Here is a 15131-nt window from a genome sequence, read left to right on the forward strand (position 1 = left end):
CCGTGCAATCAGGCGTGCAAACCCCTGCCTGCAGCCCCCTTCTGCAATCAGGCGTGCAAACCCCCACTCGCAAAACGGCGCCTGGAGCCTCACCCCCGTGCAAACAGTCGTGCAACCCCCCCCGCGAGCAGCTCACACCAGTGCAATGCGGCATGCAAACCCCCACCTGCAGCCCCCCGAGGCCGTACAACAGGACACGCAACCCGCCCCCGTAGCCTTCCCTCCGTGTAAGCGGACACGCAACCTCCCGCCCGCAGCCCCCACCCCCACGCAAGCAGGCGTGCAAAACGCCGCGTGCAGCACCCATCTCCCCCCCCTCCCCCCGCACAACCATCCCTCCCGCAACCAGGCGCGCAAAACCCCACGCGTGACCTCCCCGCCACCACGTGCAAAGAGCGCGCGCGTCCCGGCGCGCCGCTCCCGCCAGCCCGCGCGCGCGCACACACAAAGGCAAACCCCACCCCCTCCTCCTCCTACTCCCCCCCCGCCTTTAAAAGGCCGCGCCGCCGGACGGGCAGCACAGCTGGCCAATCGCGCGGCGCCCCCCGCGGCGTGGCGGGGCCAATGAGAGGGGCGGTGGCGCGGAGGAAGCCCCGCCCCGGGACGGGGGCGTGGCGGCGGGAGGGGGCGCCATGCGCCATGTCATGGAGGCTCAGTGTGCGAGCGGCCATTGACGGGGCCGGAGCTGCGCGCGGAGCGGGGCGGCGGCGGCGGCTGCCCGCGGCGTTCCCCTCCCCACTCCCGGTTCCCTCCCGGCGGCGGCGGCCGCCGCAGCAGCAGCGACCCCCGCGGCCGGTCCCCCGCCGCGCCCGGCCACCCTCCCTCGCCACTGCGGAGCCGCGGGAGGGGGGGGGCGATGGAGATGAAGAAGCGCATCAACCTGGAGTTGAGGAACCGGGCCCCCGAGAAGGTGAGGGGCGGCGGGGCGGCGGGCCGCGCTCCCGCCCCCGCACGGGCGACCGCCGCCGCCTCAGGCCGCGCGGGCCCCGGCCCGGCGACGCCGCCGCCGAATCTGGGTCAGCCGTTGGCGCAGGAGCCCCGCGGGGCGCGGGCGGCGCTTCCGGGCGCCGGCCCCGGGGCGGTGGGCGGCGGGCGGCGGGGACCCGCGCCCCCTCGTCCCTCCCTCCTTCCCCTCCTCGCCGCCAACTTGGCCCCGCGCCGCGGGGTCGCCCCTCGCCCCCCGAAGTTGGCTGAGGGGCGCGGGCGGGCCCCCAACTTGCGCCCGCCGTTAATCCCCTCCCGGCTCGCCGCCGGCCGCCGCCAACTTGCGAGCGCGGCTGTAGTAAACAGGTCACGGTCGCGCCGAGTCCAGCCTCAACCCTTCCCTCGTCCTTAATTTTTATATATGTATATATTTTTTTTTTTTTAATTAATTTTGCTTTCCGCCCCCCGTGCGCTGCGTGGCGCGGCCGGCTCGGTCCGCTCCTTCCTGCCGCCGCCCCGCCGGGCGCACGATGGGGAGCGGCCGTGGGGAGAGCCGGGGGTGGGGGGTCCCCCCCAACCCACCCGGTGAACGAGAGCGGTGTCGCGGGGTGTGTGTGCGTTCCCCCGCCGCCAACTTCCCGTTTCTTCGGAAAGATGAAAAAAAAAAAAAAAGAAAAAAAAAAGGCAACCCCCCCCAAAAGCTGAAAATTTGGGAGCTCACGTGCGCCGCGAGGCTGCGCGCCACCCCTTGCAAAATACCACCCCCCCCACGCCAAAGCTTGGGGGACACGTCGCGTGGGACGGCCCTCGTCCCCCCGCGGTCATCTGGCGGACCCCGCTGCCCCACTCGTGGCTCTGGCAGATGGTTTTGCATCAAGGTCAGTAAGAAAAACCAGCGCCCCTCGCCCGCCCCAGGAGTAAAGTCCAGATACGTCGATACCGCTGCGAGGCTGACCCGACTCGCGGGGGATTTGGGGGGGGGGAAAAAGTGCCCAAACGCGTTGATTTGACCAAACAGCTCGTGTTTCACTAAGTTGGTCAGTGGCAGGTACCTGAAAAGGCCTCCGCGCGCCTTTAGCGTGCGTCTTTCCTGGGCGAAGCCATGAAGGTCCCCTCTCCCCTGGCAGCTCGCTTTAAAACTTTGCGCCGGTTTGGAGTAACGTTTTTTGATGGAAAAATAAAACAATGGCGAGACTTTACTTGAAGCTGGCAAAGCGTGCCGCTCGGAGGTTTCTGCAGCAGTCTTAAAATGTTATTATTTAAAAGTGCGCAGGGGAAAGGAAGAGTCGCCTTGTTAATGTCCTTTCTAATGAGTGGTATGTTCCACTGTAGATGAAATAATTTAAAATTAATTTGCTGCTCCTTGTTACCGCCTCTCAAAGTACGCGACCTGTATCGATTATCTAGTTGTTTCAGTGGCTTTGGCATGAGGAAATTATTTAATTGGGCTTAATTAACCTGCAGAACTCGCTGCTGAAATAATCTGGAGCCAGAAGGTTTAGGGTTCAGAAAGAAATTGAAAGCTTTTACAGGTTTGAATACGCAGAATGAAATTATCAGACTTTAGAAACAAGTTAGCCGTTCGCTCGTATGCGAGGGCAGCTTATACCCCAGGCTGCGGTGGCACTGTAGGAAGCTATAAAAGTGTCCGTCGATAAAAGTTTGGGGTTAGACGGCAGTTTTTTGCAGAATTTGAAGCACGCTCAGCGGAAGGGAAACTGGCATACTTTTTTTTTTTTAAATAGGCGGGTGTCTGATTTCGGACCACAAGTCTAGTCTAAATTTAAACCAAATACCAAACCAACAGATATTTAACAGTCTCCGCGTTGTGGTTTAGATGAAGTGTGTGGTTTTTTGATGCTCATTAAACTGACGAGTGACTCGCTGTCCTACTCAAAGGTGACGGAGTTGGTGCTCGATAACTGCCGATCCAGCAATGGTGAAATCGAAGGTCTGAATGATTCATTTAAAGAACTCGAGTTTCTTAGCATGGCCAATGTAGAGCTGACATCGCTGGCCAAACTTCCCACGTTGAGTAAGCTCCGAAAGGTACGTACCTCTCGCCTGCCAGTGCTTTGAGAAGTAAAAGTCACGGGTGACGACCCGTGGCTGGGCCTTTCAGCGCTCGCAGTTGAACTTCCTTTACGAGATGGCGGGCCGATGAAATGATCCCGCATCCCAGCCGTGTTTTTTTTAAGATCCGAAGTTGTTTCGGGTATCTCCAGTTAATTGTGGCCAAAGTGGGCTTGGTCAACGGTTCTTGGGACAGTAAACGCTTGTCTGTTAAAGATGTGAAGGTTGGCCACGTCTTGCTGGGTGCTGATGTTGATAAGAGGCCGTTGCGTTGCCCAGCCAATGAAGTTGCACATCGCTTGCAGTGGATTCCAGTATTACGTAGTCTGCTAACTTAAATTTTAAGTACCCAAACCCATCGGATTTTAAGGAGTACTGTGTAATTCTCAAAGTAAACTTAAAGGAACTTTTTGACAGCCAAAGCAATAACTCGACTAGTGCTTGTTAGCTTGTGGGACTCTTCCAAAGTGTCCAGCTTTGTGATTAAACTGTTCAGTTAAAGGGAGAACGATTACAAATGATGCGGGTCTGAATCTGACGGTAAAAATCTAACCACTTAATTACTTCAATTTTTTCTGTATAATAGTTGGAGTTGAGCGACAACATCATTTCAGGAGGCCTGGAGGTCCTTGCAGAAAGATGTCCAAATCTCACATATCTAAATCTAAGTGGCAACAAAATCAAAGATCTTGGCACTGTGGAAGCTCTTGTAAGTACAAAGTGAGGGGGGCTAATGGAAAGCTTAAATCTAATAAATACTGTTTTTTAAATCAAGAATAAACTAATTTTCTTGCAGTGGAATGGTGCAGACTTGGCTGTAAGGGCTGTGTACGAGCAGCTTTTTCAAGCACTGCACAGAAACGGCAAATGGGGGTTTAAACTAGCACAGTGTGGGAAATCGGCGAGTACAAAGATGCAGCGTGATGTGTTCTAGCTGCTTATATTCTTTTTCAGCTGAAAGGCATGCGGAATTAAGTTTCTTTTCTCACCTGTCATATGTTCTATGTAATTTTTTTTTTCTTGCCAGCTCAGGTGAAACGGATACTGTGGTGTTTTAGGTTTGTCAGTGTTCCACTTGGTCCTGACTTGATTAACTCAGTGTCACGGTTATTAGAGACAGTACTTGTAAATGAACTGCTGTAAAATTCCTTCTGTGTTAGCAGTGGGATGTACTGAACAAGAGAGTTTTTTGAGCTCCTGTTTTATCTTTGAAAGAAAAGTAGCCAAGTTACGTCTTGCTAACCCTCTTGGTTTCGTTTGTGAAGGTATAGTTTGTCTAACAAGCACCTGCCCTCAGCTTTCATTAAACCGCGAAGTGATTAGGATGTGTGTACGAGACGGTCAGTCAGGAGCAAACCTGGGAAGCGCCAGTAGCAGGTTCTTTAAAAGTAGGAGGCAGCTGCCAGCACCTGCCACTGCCTGATCTGTGCACCCATTTTTCTAGCTGATGATTATTTTTTTTTTTTTTAGGATTTTGATACAGACTGCATATGTTTAAAACTGCTCATAAAGATTCTTCATCTACTTTAATGATGCTTTAACCCAGCAGTTAGTAGACTTAAGTAAAGCAGTTAGTGCTTTAGAGAAGAAACGCTTTTATTTAGAACTTAGATGCTTGCCAAGCCATGCAGGTGGCTTGTTCTGTGTGCGTGTAGAGCCTGAAAGGTGAGAAAAATCACCATCGGTTGTCTAGTCTTTATTGTTTGGAAAGCAAATTCCGTAGTGTTGTAACAAATCCTACCAAGTGCCTCTTGCTTGCTCCTCGCAAGATGCCTGTAATTAAATTAGTCAAACTGTTTACTGAAAGGCTGCTGGAGTTGTTAAGTTTTTGCCCAGGATTGCCTGAACAAAAATAGGCTACGCAAACAGAAACCAAACCCAAATAGGTGTTGTGCAGTCTGCGCACGGTGGTCTGGTGCTTCAGGGATGTGTTGGGCGTGCTGCAAACACGCTGTGGAGTTGATCTGCAAAAGCCCTTTCATGAGGAGTTCTAACTACCGCAAACAGCTTTTTTGAACTGAAGCTGGTGTTTAACGGGGGGAGAAATACCGAATAGAAAAGAAGGGATGGGGACAAAACAAATTCTGTAGCTGGCTATCTGGTTAACTGTATTTGGGCCATGACCGCACTGTAACTTGAAGTACCACGTCAAGAAATAGGGGGGAAAAAAAAACCCTTTTCATTTATTTTCAGCAAAATCTCAAAAACTTGAAGAGCCTTGACCTGTTCAACTGTGAGATTACAAACCTTGAGGATTACAGAGACAGCATTTTTGAGCTGCTTCAGCAAATCACATACCTAGATGGATTCGATCAGGAAGATAATGAGGCACCGGACTCAGAAGATGATGATGATGAGGGTAACTTCCTGAAATAAACTGTGGATAGAAATAGTATGCTGTAATAAAGATAGAGATGTAGCGTGGGGTATAGTGACTTCCTGAATGCACTAGCACGATCCTGTGCTCTTAGTTTTGAAGTGCAGACTTCTCGAACTCGTTTGGTATTAACACACCGTGATACAGAAGGAAAACTCCTGTCAAAGGCTTTGAGGGTTCTTGCAGAAGTCTTCTGAGTTTAAGGAAATTTGACTAAAGATATTGTTACAAAGATATAAATATTCTCAGAATAAGTTGTTGCCAGTAGTAAAGCACTTTGGCACTACTGAATGATACAAAGTGAAGCGACAAACACGCGTTATTCTGTATGAAAAATTGTAATTTGCTGCCTTTTGTAATGGTTTCAGTCCCATGCTCAAGTATAATGCAATTTTTTGTTCAAAAAAAATGTATATAGCTCCTTTTGAACTGACCTCAGTTGTGGTCATTAACGAGGCTATTCCTACATCTTTTTCCATTGTTACCCGATTGAAAACGAAACCTGTAGGTGCAGGTCTGTCAGTGTGTGGCTACAAATTCTACGTTGATGTGATTGCAGGGAACAGTATGCGTGCTCTTCTTTAAATGTACTTGGCTTAACAGATGACTGACACAGTCAAAGCCGTTAAGAAAAAAAAACATCCAAAATGTGTTTGAGCGCTGTTGGCAAATAGGATGGGCTGCTGTTGTGATGCAGCGTCTTATGCATGTCTGCGTTCTAAATATCCACGCAAATAACGAGCGAGATTTGGGCTGTATCTGTTTACGACAGAGGTTTCGCAGTGTTTTCTTCGTGCCTTGAATCATTAGCTGGGAGCTGCCACTGCTGTGTGCTGGGTCATGGCTGTCAAGGGGCTGCTGACGCGTACTCAGACGCATCAAAGTTTGGAAGCCCGTGTTGAAAAGAACTCGAAGTTGATGCTTGGAATGTGAAAATAAACCCAATATTTGAAAACAGATGAATAGGTTGTTAACTTGAAGGTGAATTTACCTTGTCGTTTCTTGTAATTCGCCTAACTGAAACTGTGAAAGTGGTTGTATGCTCCAGACATAAAAATGAAATGAGAGATCATCTCTTTGGAACTGTAGGTGTTTCATAGTTACTAGTAAGTGATGAAATAACAGATAAATGTAATATGTTAAGCTGGTTTTGCCTTTAAATATTTTAGGATTTGATTCTGTAGAGGAGCCTCTCTTCCCCTTCCACTGACTAAATTTTCAGCTCCCTTGCAGGAGTTTGCATATGTAGCTGCTTCAGGCGTCGAGAATTTTGCCTGAAGCTTGTGTTGTAAAAACATGGGTAGCCTTTCTTCAGGAAAGAAAATTATAAAGATTAACTTCATTAAAATCATACTTGTTTCCCACATGTTGCCTGCGTTTAAAGAAATAAAAAAAAAAAAAAAAAAACAAACCCAAACCTTCTGGAAAAAAAGGTCACAACTAGCTTGACCTGGTGTACACAAACTTGTATAAAGGCAAGTTAAGGAAATGTAACTTTTAGCATATGTGTAAGTGTATCCTTCATTTCAGAAGGAGATGAAGATGATGATGATGAAGACGAGGATGAAGCTGGTCCTCCAGGAGAGTATGAAGAGGAAGACGACGAAGATGATGGAGGTTCAGATTTGGGGGAAGGAGAAGAGGAGGAGGAAGTTGGTCTTTCATACCTGATGAAAGAAGAGATTCAGGTAAAGTTTGTAAATTCTACCAAATCCAAGAAACGTAGAAAAAACTGCCTGCAGACTTCTGTGTTAATTCGAACATACACATAATTCTGTGTTAATTACGAACATTAATTTGACATACTTTAGAGAGAACGCTGCTGTCGCTGAAGTACAAGGTGTTGACTTGAACGTGAGCGGTGGCTGTCAGCTATGAAGACGGTCCTGGCTGACTTCCAAGACTCGGTTGACTTTTATCCCAGCCCTTGATGTTGCGGGCTGGTAGAGCCTCTTTATTCTCTGTAAGCTAAAGAAGCCGTTCTCCCCAACGTTTTGAAACTGTGCACTACTACCAGTTAAATTGTCAGAATAGAAACACACATTAAGCAGAATAAATTAATTTCTTTTGGAAAACCAAAGAAAATACCCTGGTCGTGCGAAAGAGGAGAATGAAGTAGCAACAAGTTACCAGTACTTCAAGTAAGATGAAACAAAGGAAAAGTGTACGGTTTTTGCTGTAATAAATGCTGGGTTTTTTTACCGTGCACTCTCTTGAAACTGTTCTTAGTGCTGGTGTTGAAGAGCAGTGGAAAATAGCCCACGGGATCTTTCAAGTAGTACTGTGCTAAAAAGCAAGTGGAGGAGTATTAAGAAAATATACATGTTTTACAAGGCTATGAATAGATTCTTGTGGATATAAACTGGTCGTGCCTAAATGATTATTGCATAGAAGTAAAAGCCAGGAGTCCTGATTTAGTACTCTCCTTTGACAGCTACAGGGCTTTCAGAGGAAGAATGTGTCTGGCACGGATTTTGTGTGCAAGTCTGTGCAAGCAGCTCGCACATTTCGGATCAAAAAAAAAAAACCCTGTTGACATCACTTCCACTACTGTTGCTTTTGATAAGATTTTAGTTCCTATCAGCTGCATTTCACATGGATGTGCAGAAAATCTTGAACTAAACTCTTTGGTGTTCTTCGTTTTGTTCTTGTAACTAGCACTCATGATTTGCTTACGAATGTAACTTCGTTCCTGCCTTAATACTCTGAAGAGGTAATGTCTGTAACGCAGTTAACGAAGCTAAAAACTAAATAAGTAAATCTGTTCTGAAGCCAAGACGTTAGAGGTAGTTCTTTGGAAAATGAACTAGGAAGAATATCAGGAGCTAATCACATGTGGTCGTTAGTACATGCATACGCTTTGCACATTAGGTGACTAGGAATTGCCACGCAGAGCCGTGGAAGTGTTGGGGGAGTTCAGAACCGTGGCCCTTCCGACGGTGGTGCAACAAAACGGATACCGAGTTTGTATTTTGCGTTCATTTAGGTGGGGAACAGGTGGTGGTCAGGGTGAAGCGCGTAAAGTTTTGAGAGTTCCAAGTCTGCTAGCTTTTCCCTGTATTTGGGAAAATGAATTTGGCAAATCAAATTGTGCACCGTTCTAATTGCAAGGAATTAATCCAGAGTGGTTTTTAATTCCCATGTTCTAAGGACAAATGTCAAATGGGCTCTCAAATGTTTTCACATTTTTACTTGTTACGTTACCCTATGTATAAAATTCAATACAGCAGATGGATATAAAAATAAGACTTCCGTTTGTCTTCAAGGCTTGACGTTGTGCCAGTAGGGCAGAGATCTTGCACCATTGTTTGATTTTTCTGGGGCTGCTGATTGTTAATTGGTTTACACTTTTCAGCTATCAGCTTTAAAAAAACAAAAACCCAAACAAAAAATCCCCAACAGCTTAAATCATTTGACATAGAAACAATAATTTTGTGAAGATACCAGCTGTTCTGCTTTCTCCTCTTCCTTGTCCTTCAACGACAGTGGGTTAAAAGGTTTGTCATCTCTATTTGCTGTCGTGGCCTCTTCAGTTAATTTTGCAATAACTTACTCTTGAGCTGGCGTAAGGTAGCGATAAGTGGCAGAACAAAGAAATGAGAATACCGGGCCAGATAATAACACTGGCTTGGGTGATTAAATGTACTATAGTCGGTTTGGCTGCCTATCCTTGTACAGACGTCCAGTAACAAAAAAAGTAAGTGTGGAATGTGAGCTCTGAACAGAGTCAGTGGGGTTTTCTGAATTTCTGCTCAGGATCAGCACGTACGCGAAACTTCAATAAACGGCAATTTTAAAAATATTTCACAACTTTTGTAAAGGATGAAGATGATGATGATGACTATGTTGAAGAAGGAGGTGATGAGGAGGAAGAAGGTAAGTTCTCAAGTTACTAAAGTTGTGACTAAATTGATTATAATTCTGTAACTTTGCAAGTCTGGGATGTGCGCTGTAATGGCATAAATCACTGTTTGGCTGGTCTCTTTCTGAAGGTATGTGAAGTATTTTGGGATCGGTGTGAGCAAGAGCTCGAGCAGGTAGTAAAGTAGCTGTGCAGTATTTGTTATTTTTTGTCCGCTCACTTGTAAAATACAAATAAGGAAGAAATGACAGGTTTTCAAAGTCTCTCGTTGAAGCAGTTTTCTAAAATGAAAGACACTGCATCTCCTACACAGTTAGAAATTTTAATTTTCCGACATGGAGGGGAGAGGGACTCTTCTGTATACCTTGCAAATGTTATTTACATACATGTAAAATACCTTGTTTAATGCACCAGAGGCTCCACTGGCAAAGCCCTGGAAGCAGCAGTAGCAGCTGCATCTTTTCCCTTTATCAAGCTGAATGTGGCTTCTCCAGTAAACCTTTCAGCTTGAGAGGCAACTCCGAGGAGGCAAGCTCAACCCAGTATCCTGTCCAACGGCTTAGCTAGTGAGCCTAATCATATTTTTTTTCTATCTAGTCTTTTTATCAGTGGTTGTAACTTCTTAATTTCATAAATTACTCTTTTGATGTCAGACACATGCGTAATAGTCAAAAGCTCGCAAAAAAAAGAAATGCTGGGGTGTGTGGTTCATCCTGCTTTGAGAAGGTACGGTGCACCGAGTGTGTATAACCGATGTGGAAGAAATGGCATTCTCGCAGGCTGGTGCTGTTCCTTTGGTATTTTGCAGAACGTAAAGTTCTGTTTGCAAGAAGTGGGTTACTTGAGTACTTTTTCACAAAATTAACTTTTTATTTTATCTTTTGATGTTTTAAAAAAGGACCTGCAAGAAGTTAAACAGGACAAACATGTCACTCATTCTTTTTTGCACCTTGTTTGAGGTTTCCAAGCCTTCAGGGTAGGGACCAGCCTTACGTTCGATGCTCCTACTCTGTTCCGGACTGCTGGAACATACATAACCACTGGTTGCTCTATAGGCAGAAGGCTTACTCTCAAGTCTTGTGCAGATATCGGCGTACTCTAATTTGTGGGTGGATGGGTGGCTTAGTTGTACGCACCTCTGTGTTCCAAGTGGTAAGGTTAAGACACCAGGTAGGAGTCCCCTGTTACTACCAGTCAGCGGCTGCTAAAGTCCCTTTAAGAAAATTATCAAGCTTCATCTTAAAATGAGCTGGCTTTTCCCCTGCACTTTCCTTGCTACAAGGCTATTCCAGAACTTCACTTTTCTAATGGTTGGGAACTCTGTCCTAATCTTTAAGCCATCCCTAGCAGCAAAGTTTTGTATTAATCCTGAAGCCCCAAAGTCTGTGTAAACTGTAGACAAATTCTAGAATTTCTCACCAGACGAGTCCCCGTCTCACCTGTATGCTTGGCTTAGCGGAGCAGTTCTTGGAGGTGTATCTCGCACTCGGAAAAAATGAAATTCTGAAGTAGTAATGCTAATGCTTCACTCTTTACAAATGCAGCCTTCGAATCTATTGAGACAACAAAGCAGGAGGTCAGGGTGGCTAATTAGCCAGGAAATGACTGCTGGAAAATAAATCTATTAGATTTGACAAAATTGCATTTCATGATTTCACCACAAGAGCGCATAGTCCACTGACCGAATTAAGCATATTTCTAAGAATAAGCTCAAAGATGTTTATGCAAGATGCTTCTATCAGTTTGTCACTGGAGAGAGAACAGAGCATGTTTCACTTGGTATCTGCAGAAACTGCTGGGTTTGGGGCAGGGTGTATGCGACTTCTAAAAACTAAAGTTAGGGAGATACAAACATGTCACTTCCATTTTAGTTCTCAAATACATGTTAACAGAAGCATTTTTTTATAAATCCGCTTCATCTTGATAATTCCTGTATGGAACATCACATGCTTAGCTTGAACTTAGTTTAATATGGCTACATGAATTATTCAGAGTAATGTAAACTGATCTTTTTTTGAGAGCCGTAAGCAACACAGGGATGTTATAGTGGCGAATGCATTAACTACAAACAAACAGTAATCTATTTCAGTTACCTTTTCTGCAAGTATAACGTTTACATTTATGATGTCTGAGCAGAACCTAATGAGATGTATGCATACCTCTTTTCCTTAGCAGAGGGCATTCGAGGGGAGAAGAGGAAACGAGACCCTGAAGATGAAGGCGAGGAAGAGGATGATTAATTTGTTATAGACACAAGTAGGACCAGACTCTTAAGTTACAGAATACGCAATAGTGATTATGCAGATCTGTATGTCTCCATGTACCATAGATGTCCCTACAGAAGATATGTTAACTTTTTATAGGAGAAGTGTGGTTTTACTATTCTTGCCCTTTTTATCATTCCAAATAAGATATAATAGCCTGTTAGTGAACCTATACGTAGAAAACAATTTTCAGCCCTATAATCACTGAAGCCATTGTCAAGTTTTTCCCCCTAGACTTTTATTTGGAGCTCTTTGATTTTATACAAGCTTGCTGTGTTGGTCATCATGAGCCCAGAGTTAAAACACCCATTTCGCATGGGTTTAATATTGTGAATTTCCTTCAAGATTTTAAAGTTTTTTATACTTAAAAAGCTGAACTCAAAAATGCTATATGGCAAATTCCAGCCTCTTTTAAATGAGACGTTGACTATAGTCTGAGTTTACCAGGGATTCTATTTGAAATCGACAACTAGATTACACCTTTATTTCAGCTTTTTAAAAGGTGACTCCTGTAATATTTTTTAAGTCTTCTATCCATTTTGTGTGTTACACTGTAAAGCCTAAGTGGGTTTCAGAAGATCTTTTTTTTCCTGCTTGTTCAGATGCTCGGTGTTTGCTGGAGTATTTACTAGATACCTTCAAGAACGTATTTTGGCAAACTGAAAGGGTTCTAATCCATAAATTTTCTCCAAAATACATAGTCATTGCAGGTATTAACAAAAGCAAATAATCTGTAGTTTTAAACCATTTCGCTAGAAGTCTCTGTTAAACTTCCACTCACTTCGCTCTTGCATTGTCATTTTGGGAATTCTGCAGCAATCATGGTGTTTGGCTATAAAATATATGCATTTCTAATGCAGAAGTTAACGGGTAACTCCTTCAAGCACATTTTTTTCAAACAACCCCCCCCCACTTTTATAGAATCGTTGAAGGGGGAAAGATGAACATAAGTTAGTCTTTCTTCACAGGTCACCTTTTAAACTTTTTAAATCTGGTTGTAGGCAAAACATTCAAGTTCGTGTATAATACTAGTTAATAGTTTAGGGTTTTTTATATTGAATGGCTGCAGAAACTTGTTCCATTGCATACAGTTGGTGGCGCGTACAGGAGACATGCAGACAAGCTTTTTTTCTAGCAGCCTGATTGTGACCAACAGGTCTTAATAATTCTGCCCCGCTGGATTCCTGTTTTCTGTTTGAGCCACTGCGAGACAAGTTCAGACATACAGCATTCCTCTGTCAGTCATGATTTGGATTTAAAACAGTAGTCTTGATATAAAACTAATTTACATTGTTTCACGTAGGTACTGAACCAAATATCACACACAGCTTTATTCAAGAGACTTATTTTTGTATCTGTCTTGGCTGACAATAGCTGCCATTAAACTGGGGGAGACACCAAGGGTGGGGAAGAGGGAGATGTCCTGGACCTAAGTAAGAGTCAGTCACCCATAGATCGGTTACCTGTGAATATTTAATAGGTATTTCACACACTAGCAGACTTTACATGTGACTTCCAACTCTAAAATCAAGTTTAGATACTGCAGGGTTGAAGTTCTGCAAAGCCCAATTTCTTGTGTGTGTGTTTTTTTTCCCCCCCCTGAATAGAGCCTTAAATCATAGTTTCTCATGTAGCTGTAAAGCATAGCCAGCCATTAAAGGCATCTGAATGAAACGAGTCAGGCGGATGGCAATATACTTGGAAATGAACTGACTAAATGGGTTTTGCATTTTTTAACAAGTATCTGTAAAGACACTAGAAAAATAGTGGTAAAACTACATTTGCAACCACAATCTAAGTTCCTGTGTTTGTGTATGAATACTGAATGAATAGAAATCTTAGGTAAGTGCACATCCTATCTTGTCGTGGAGGCTCTGTGTTCAAGGCAGTTGCTTTGTGCTCAGCTTTGAGATAGAAAAGTGTGTTTTCCCATCTTTCTGCTTATTTTTTTTTTGTCTCGGTGAATGATTGAAACCTATTATTTATAAGCGTGTACTTTAAAGTACCTCATTGTCAGGGTTTTCCTTAACTGTCTTTTACTGATGCATATAAAATTAGTTTTAAATGGGAAAATTTACTATTTTGATGGATTAAAATTATTTGAGTACCTGTCTTGTTTCAGTAAGCGAGTCCAATTTTGACACTGGATGAGCTAATTGGACGAAACAGAATAAACTCAGAAGGGGTTAGCAGACCTTCCCTAAGATAGGCAGACTTAACACTTCCTAAAAACAACCTGCAGTGCTGTGCATCAGCCGCTACATCTAAAAATCTGAGCCTCACACAAAACTCGACTTCCGAAGTAACTTTGTCTTTTCCTCAGTGTTACCATCTAAGTATAGTTTCATATTTGTCAGCTTGGCATGCAATTAAACAGCGTAGCATTTTTTTAAAATAAGTAATACAGAGCCTCCAGATAACTTTTGAAACTTTTTTGCTTGGTGGGTGGTCTTTTCATGCAAATATGTAAGGGTGGGTTTTATATTTTGTAGAGGTTTTGTCCTATTTTAATGCTCTTTGTATGGCAGTATGTATATAGTGTGTTTCGGTTCCTTATCAAACTCTTTCCTTAAACTTTGGAGTAACTGATTTTGTGCAACTGTGTTTTGAATAAAGCCATGACAGTGTTAAATTAAAGAAAACAACCCTGCAGCACTCTTCTGATAATTTTTAGTTGTAACAAAACATGTTTCCTCCCCACGTGTGCTGTAAATTTTAAATTAAAAAGTTTTCAAACCGAATTATTTCAAATAAATTGAGACTATTGTATTGGATTACTTCTTTTAGTATGTACAGCTGTGGAGAATGTGATATTTCTTAAGGAATGGAGTAAGAGGTAATTGTTCTTTCCTGTTACCTTTTCGTCGTTGGGGAACCCTGCAGAATTGTGTGTCTTTCTGGGGCTAGAACTTGGACTTTATGGTACTCCGGTTCTTGGTAACATTGTCACAGTCGAGGAAGGATGCTGTGGAAAACCCAAAGGGATGTCTGGATAGTTCACTTAAGAGTGTTTCCAGATGAGTTTAACGTAGAAACGAGTGTTGGAGCTGACAGGGCTTTTGCATACTGTATAAATCAATACCATTCGAGTGTAGCTGAGCTATGCAAGTCTGGCTGAGTCTTAAGAAACAAACATGAAAATCAAGAGCCTGTTTATATTTTGCTTTCCATAAATGCTGACTTGGTGTGCCCGACAGCCTGAGCTGCAAGTCTAATGCTGTCCTTTTGAAGTAGCTGTCTTGGTCTGTGTGAATTCTCCTCATTCAAGAACAGCGTTTAAAAAAAGCTGCTTCTCCTATACAGCTAGACATAGCATTGTTTTTATTTTGGGATTAGTCCAGCATTCTTGGCAAAAATCCCCTGGATGCACTTGAGAAAGCTAGTAACTAAACAGGCTTTTCTTCTACTAGATGAGTGGTTAGTCAAGAAATGGGTGGTGGTTTTCTGGGGCTTTTTTCTTTTTTTTTCTTCAAGTGTGGGGAGGAATTGCCTTTCCATCTAAAGCCCCATATTGGCTGCTCGCTCCCTATGCACCTCGTTGCTCACTGGAGTTGAGACCAAATGGGGAACCTGAGCTTTAGGATAGTTTTTAACAGAAGTTTAGTCTACCTTTTGGGGATACTGGTGGTTT

At 44.1% G+C, this 15131-nt stretch overlaps 1 protein-coding gene across 3 annotated transcripts; it reads left to right on the forward strand.

The window, feature by feature from the left end:
- The first annotated feature begins 645 nt into the window (after window positions 1–645).
- ANP32E (acidic nuclear phosphoprotein 32 family member E) lies at window positions 646–14274 on the forward strand. Of its 3 annotated transcripts, none has more exons than XM_076360168.1 (7): window positions 646–910; window positions 2824–2973; window positions 3584–3706; window positions 5191–5356; window positions 6905–7062; window positions 9196–9250; window positions 11409–14274. In XM_076360168.1, exons 1-7 carry the CDS (start codon window positions 857–859, stop codon window positions 11474–11476), a joined length of 774 nt encoding a protein of 257 aa, XP_076216283.1. In that variant the 5' UTR covers window positions 646–856; the 3' UTR covers window positions 11477–14274. The 3 variants fall into 3 exon arrangements, with proteins under 3 accessions (XP_076216283.1, XP_076216280.1, XP_076216281.1); XM_076360165.1 differs by having other exon boundaries at window positions 794–910; window positions 11412–14274; XM_076360166.1 differs by having other exon boundaries at window positions 794–910; window positions 6908–7062.
- The last annotated feature ends 857 nt before the right edge of the window (window positions 14275–15131 follow it).

Source organism: Aptenodytes patagonicus, chromosome 26 (genome assembly GCF_965638725.1).
Source record: "Aptenodytes patagonicus chromosome 26, bAptPat1.pri.cur, whole genome shotgun sequence".
NCBI lineage: Eukaryota > Metazoa > Chordata > Aves > Sphenisciformes > Spheniscidae > Aptenodytes > Aptenodytes patagonicus.

Excerpts from the sequence above, each read along its gene's own strand:
- ANP32E (XM_076360168.1), top strand. The coding sequence starts at position 857 with ATGGAGATGAAGAAGCGCATCAACCTGGAGTTGAGGAACCGGGCCCCC. Across the intron at positions 2,974-3,583 it reads CGTTGAGTAAGCTCCGAAAG|TTGGAGTTGAGCGACAACAT; the intron begins GTACGTACCTCT and ends TCTGTATAATAG. Across the intron at positions 3,707-5,190 it reads TTGGCACTGTGGAAGCTCTT|CAAAATCTCAAAAACTTGAA; the intron begins GTAAGTACAAAG and ends ATTTATTTTCAG.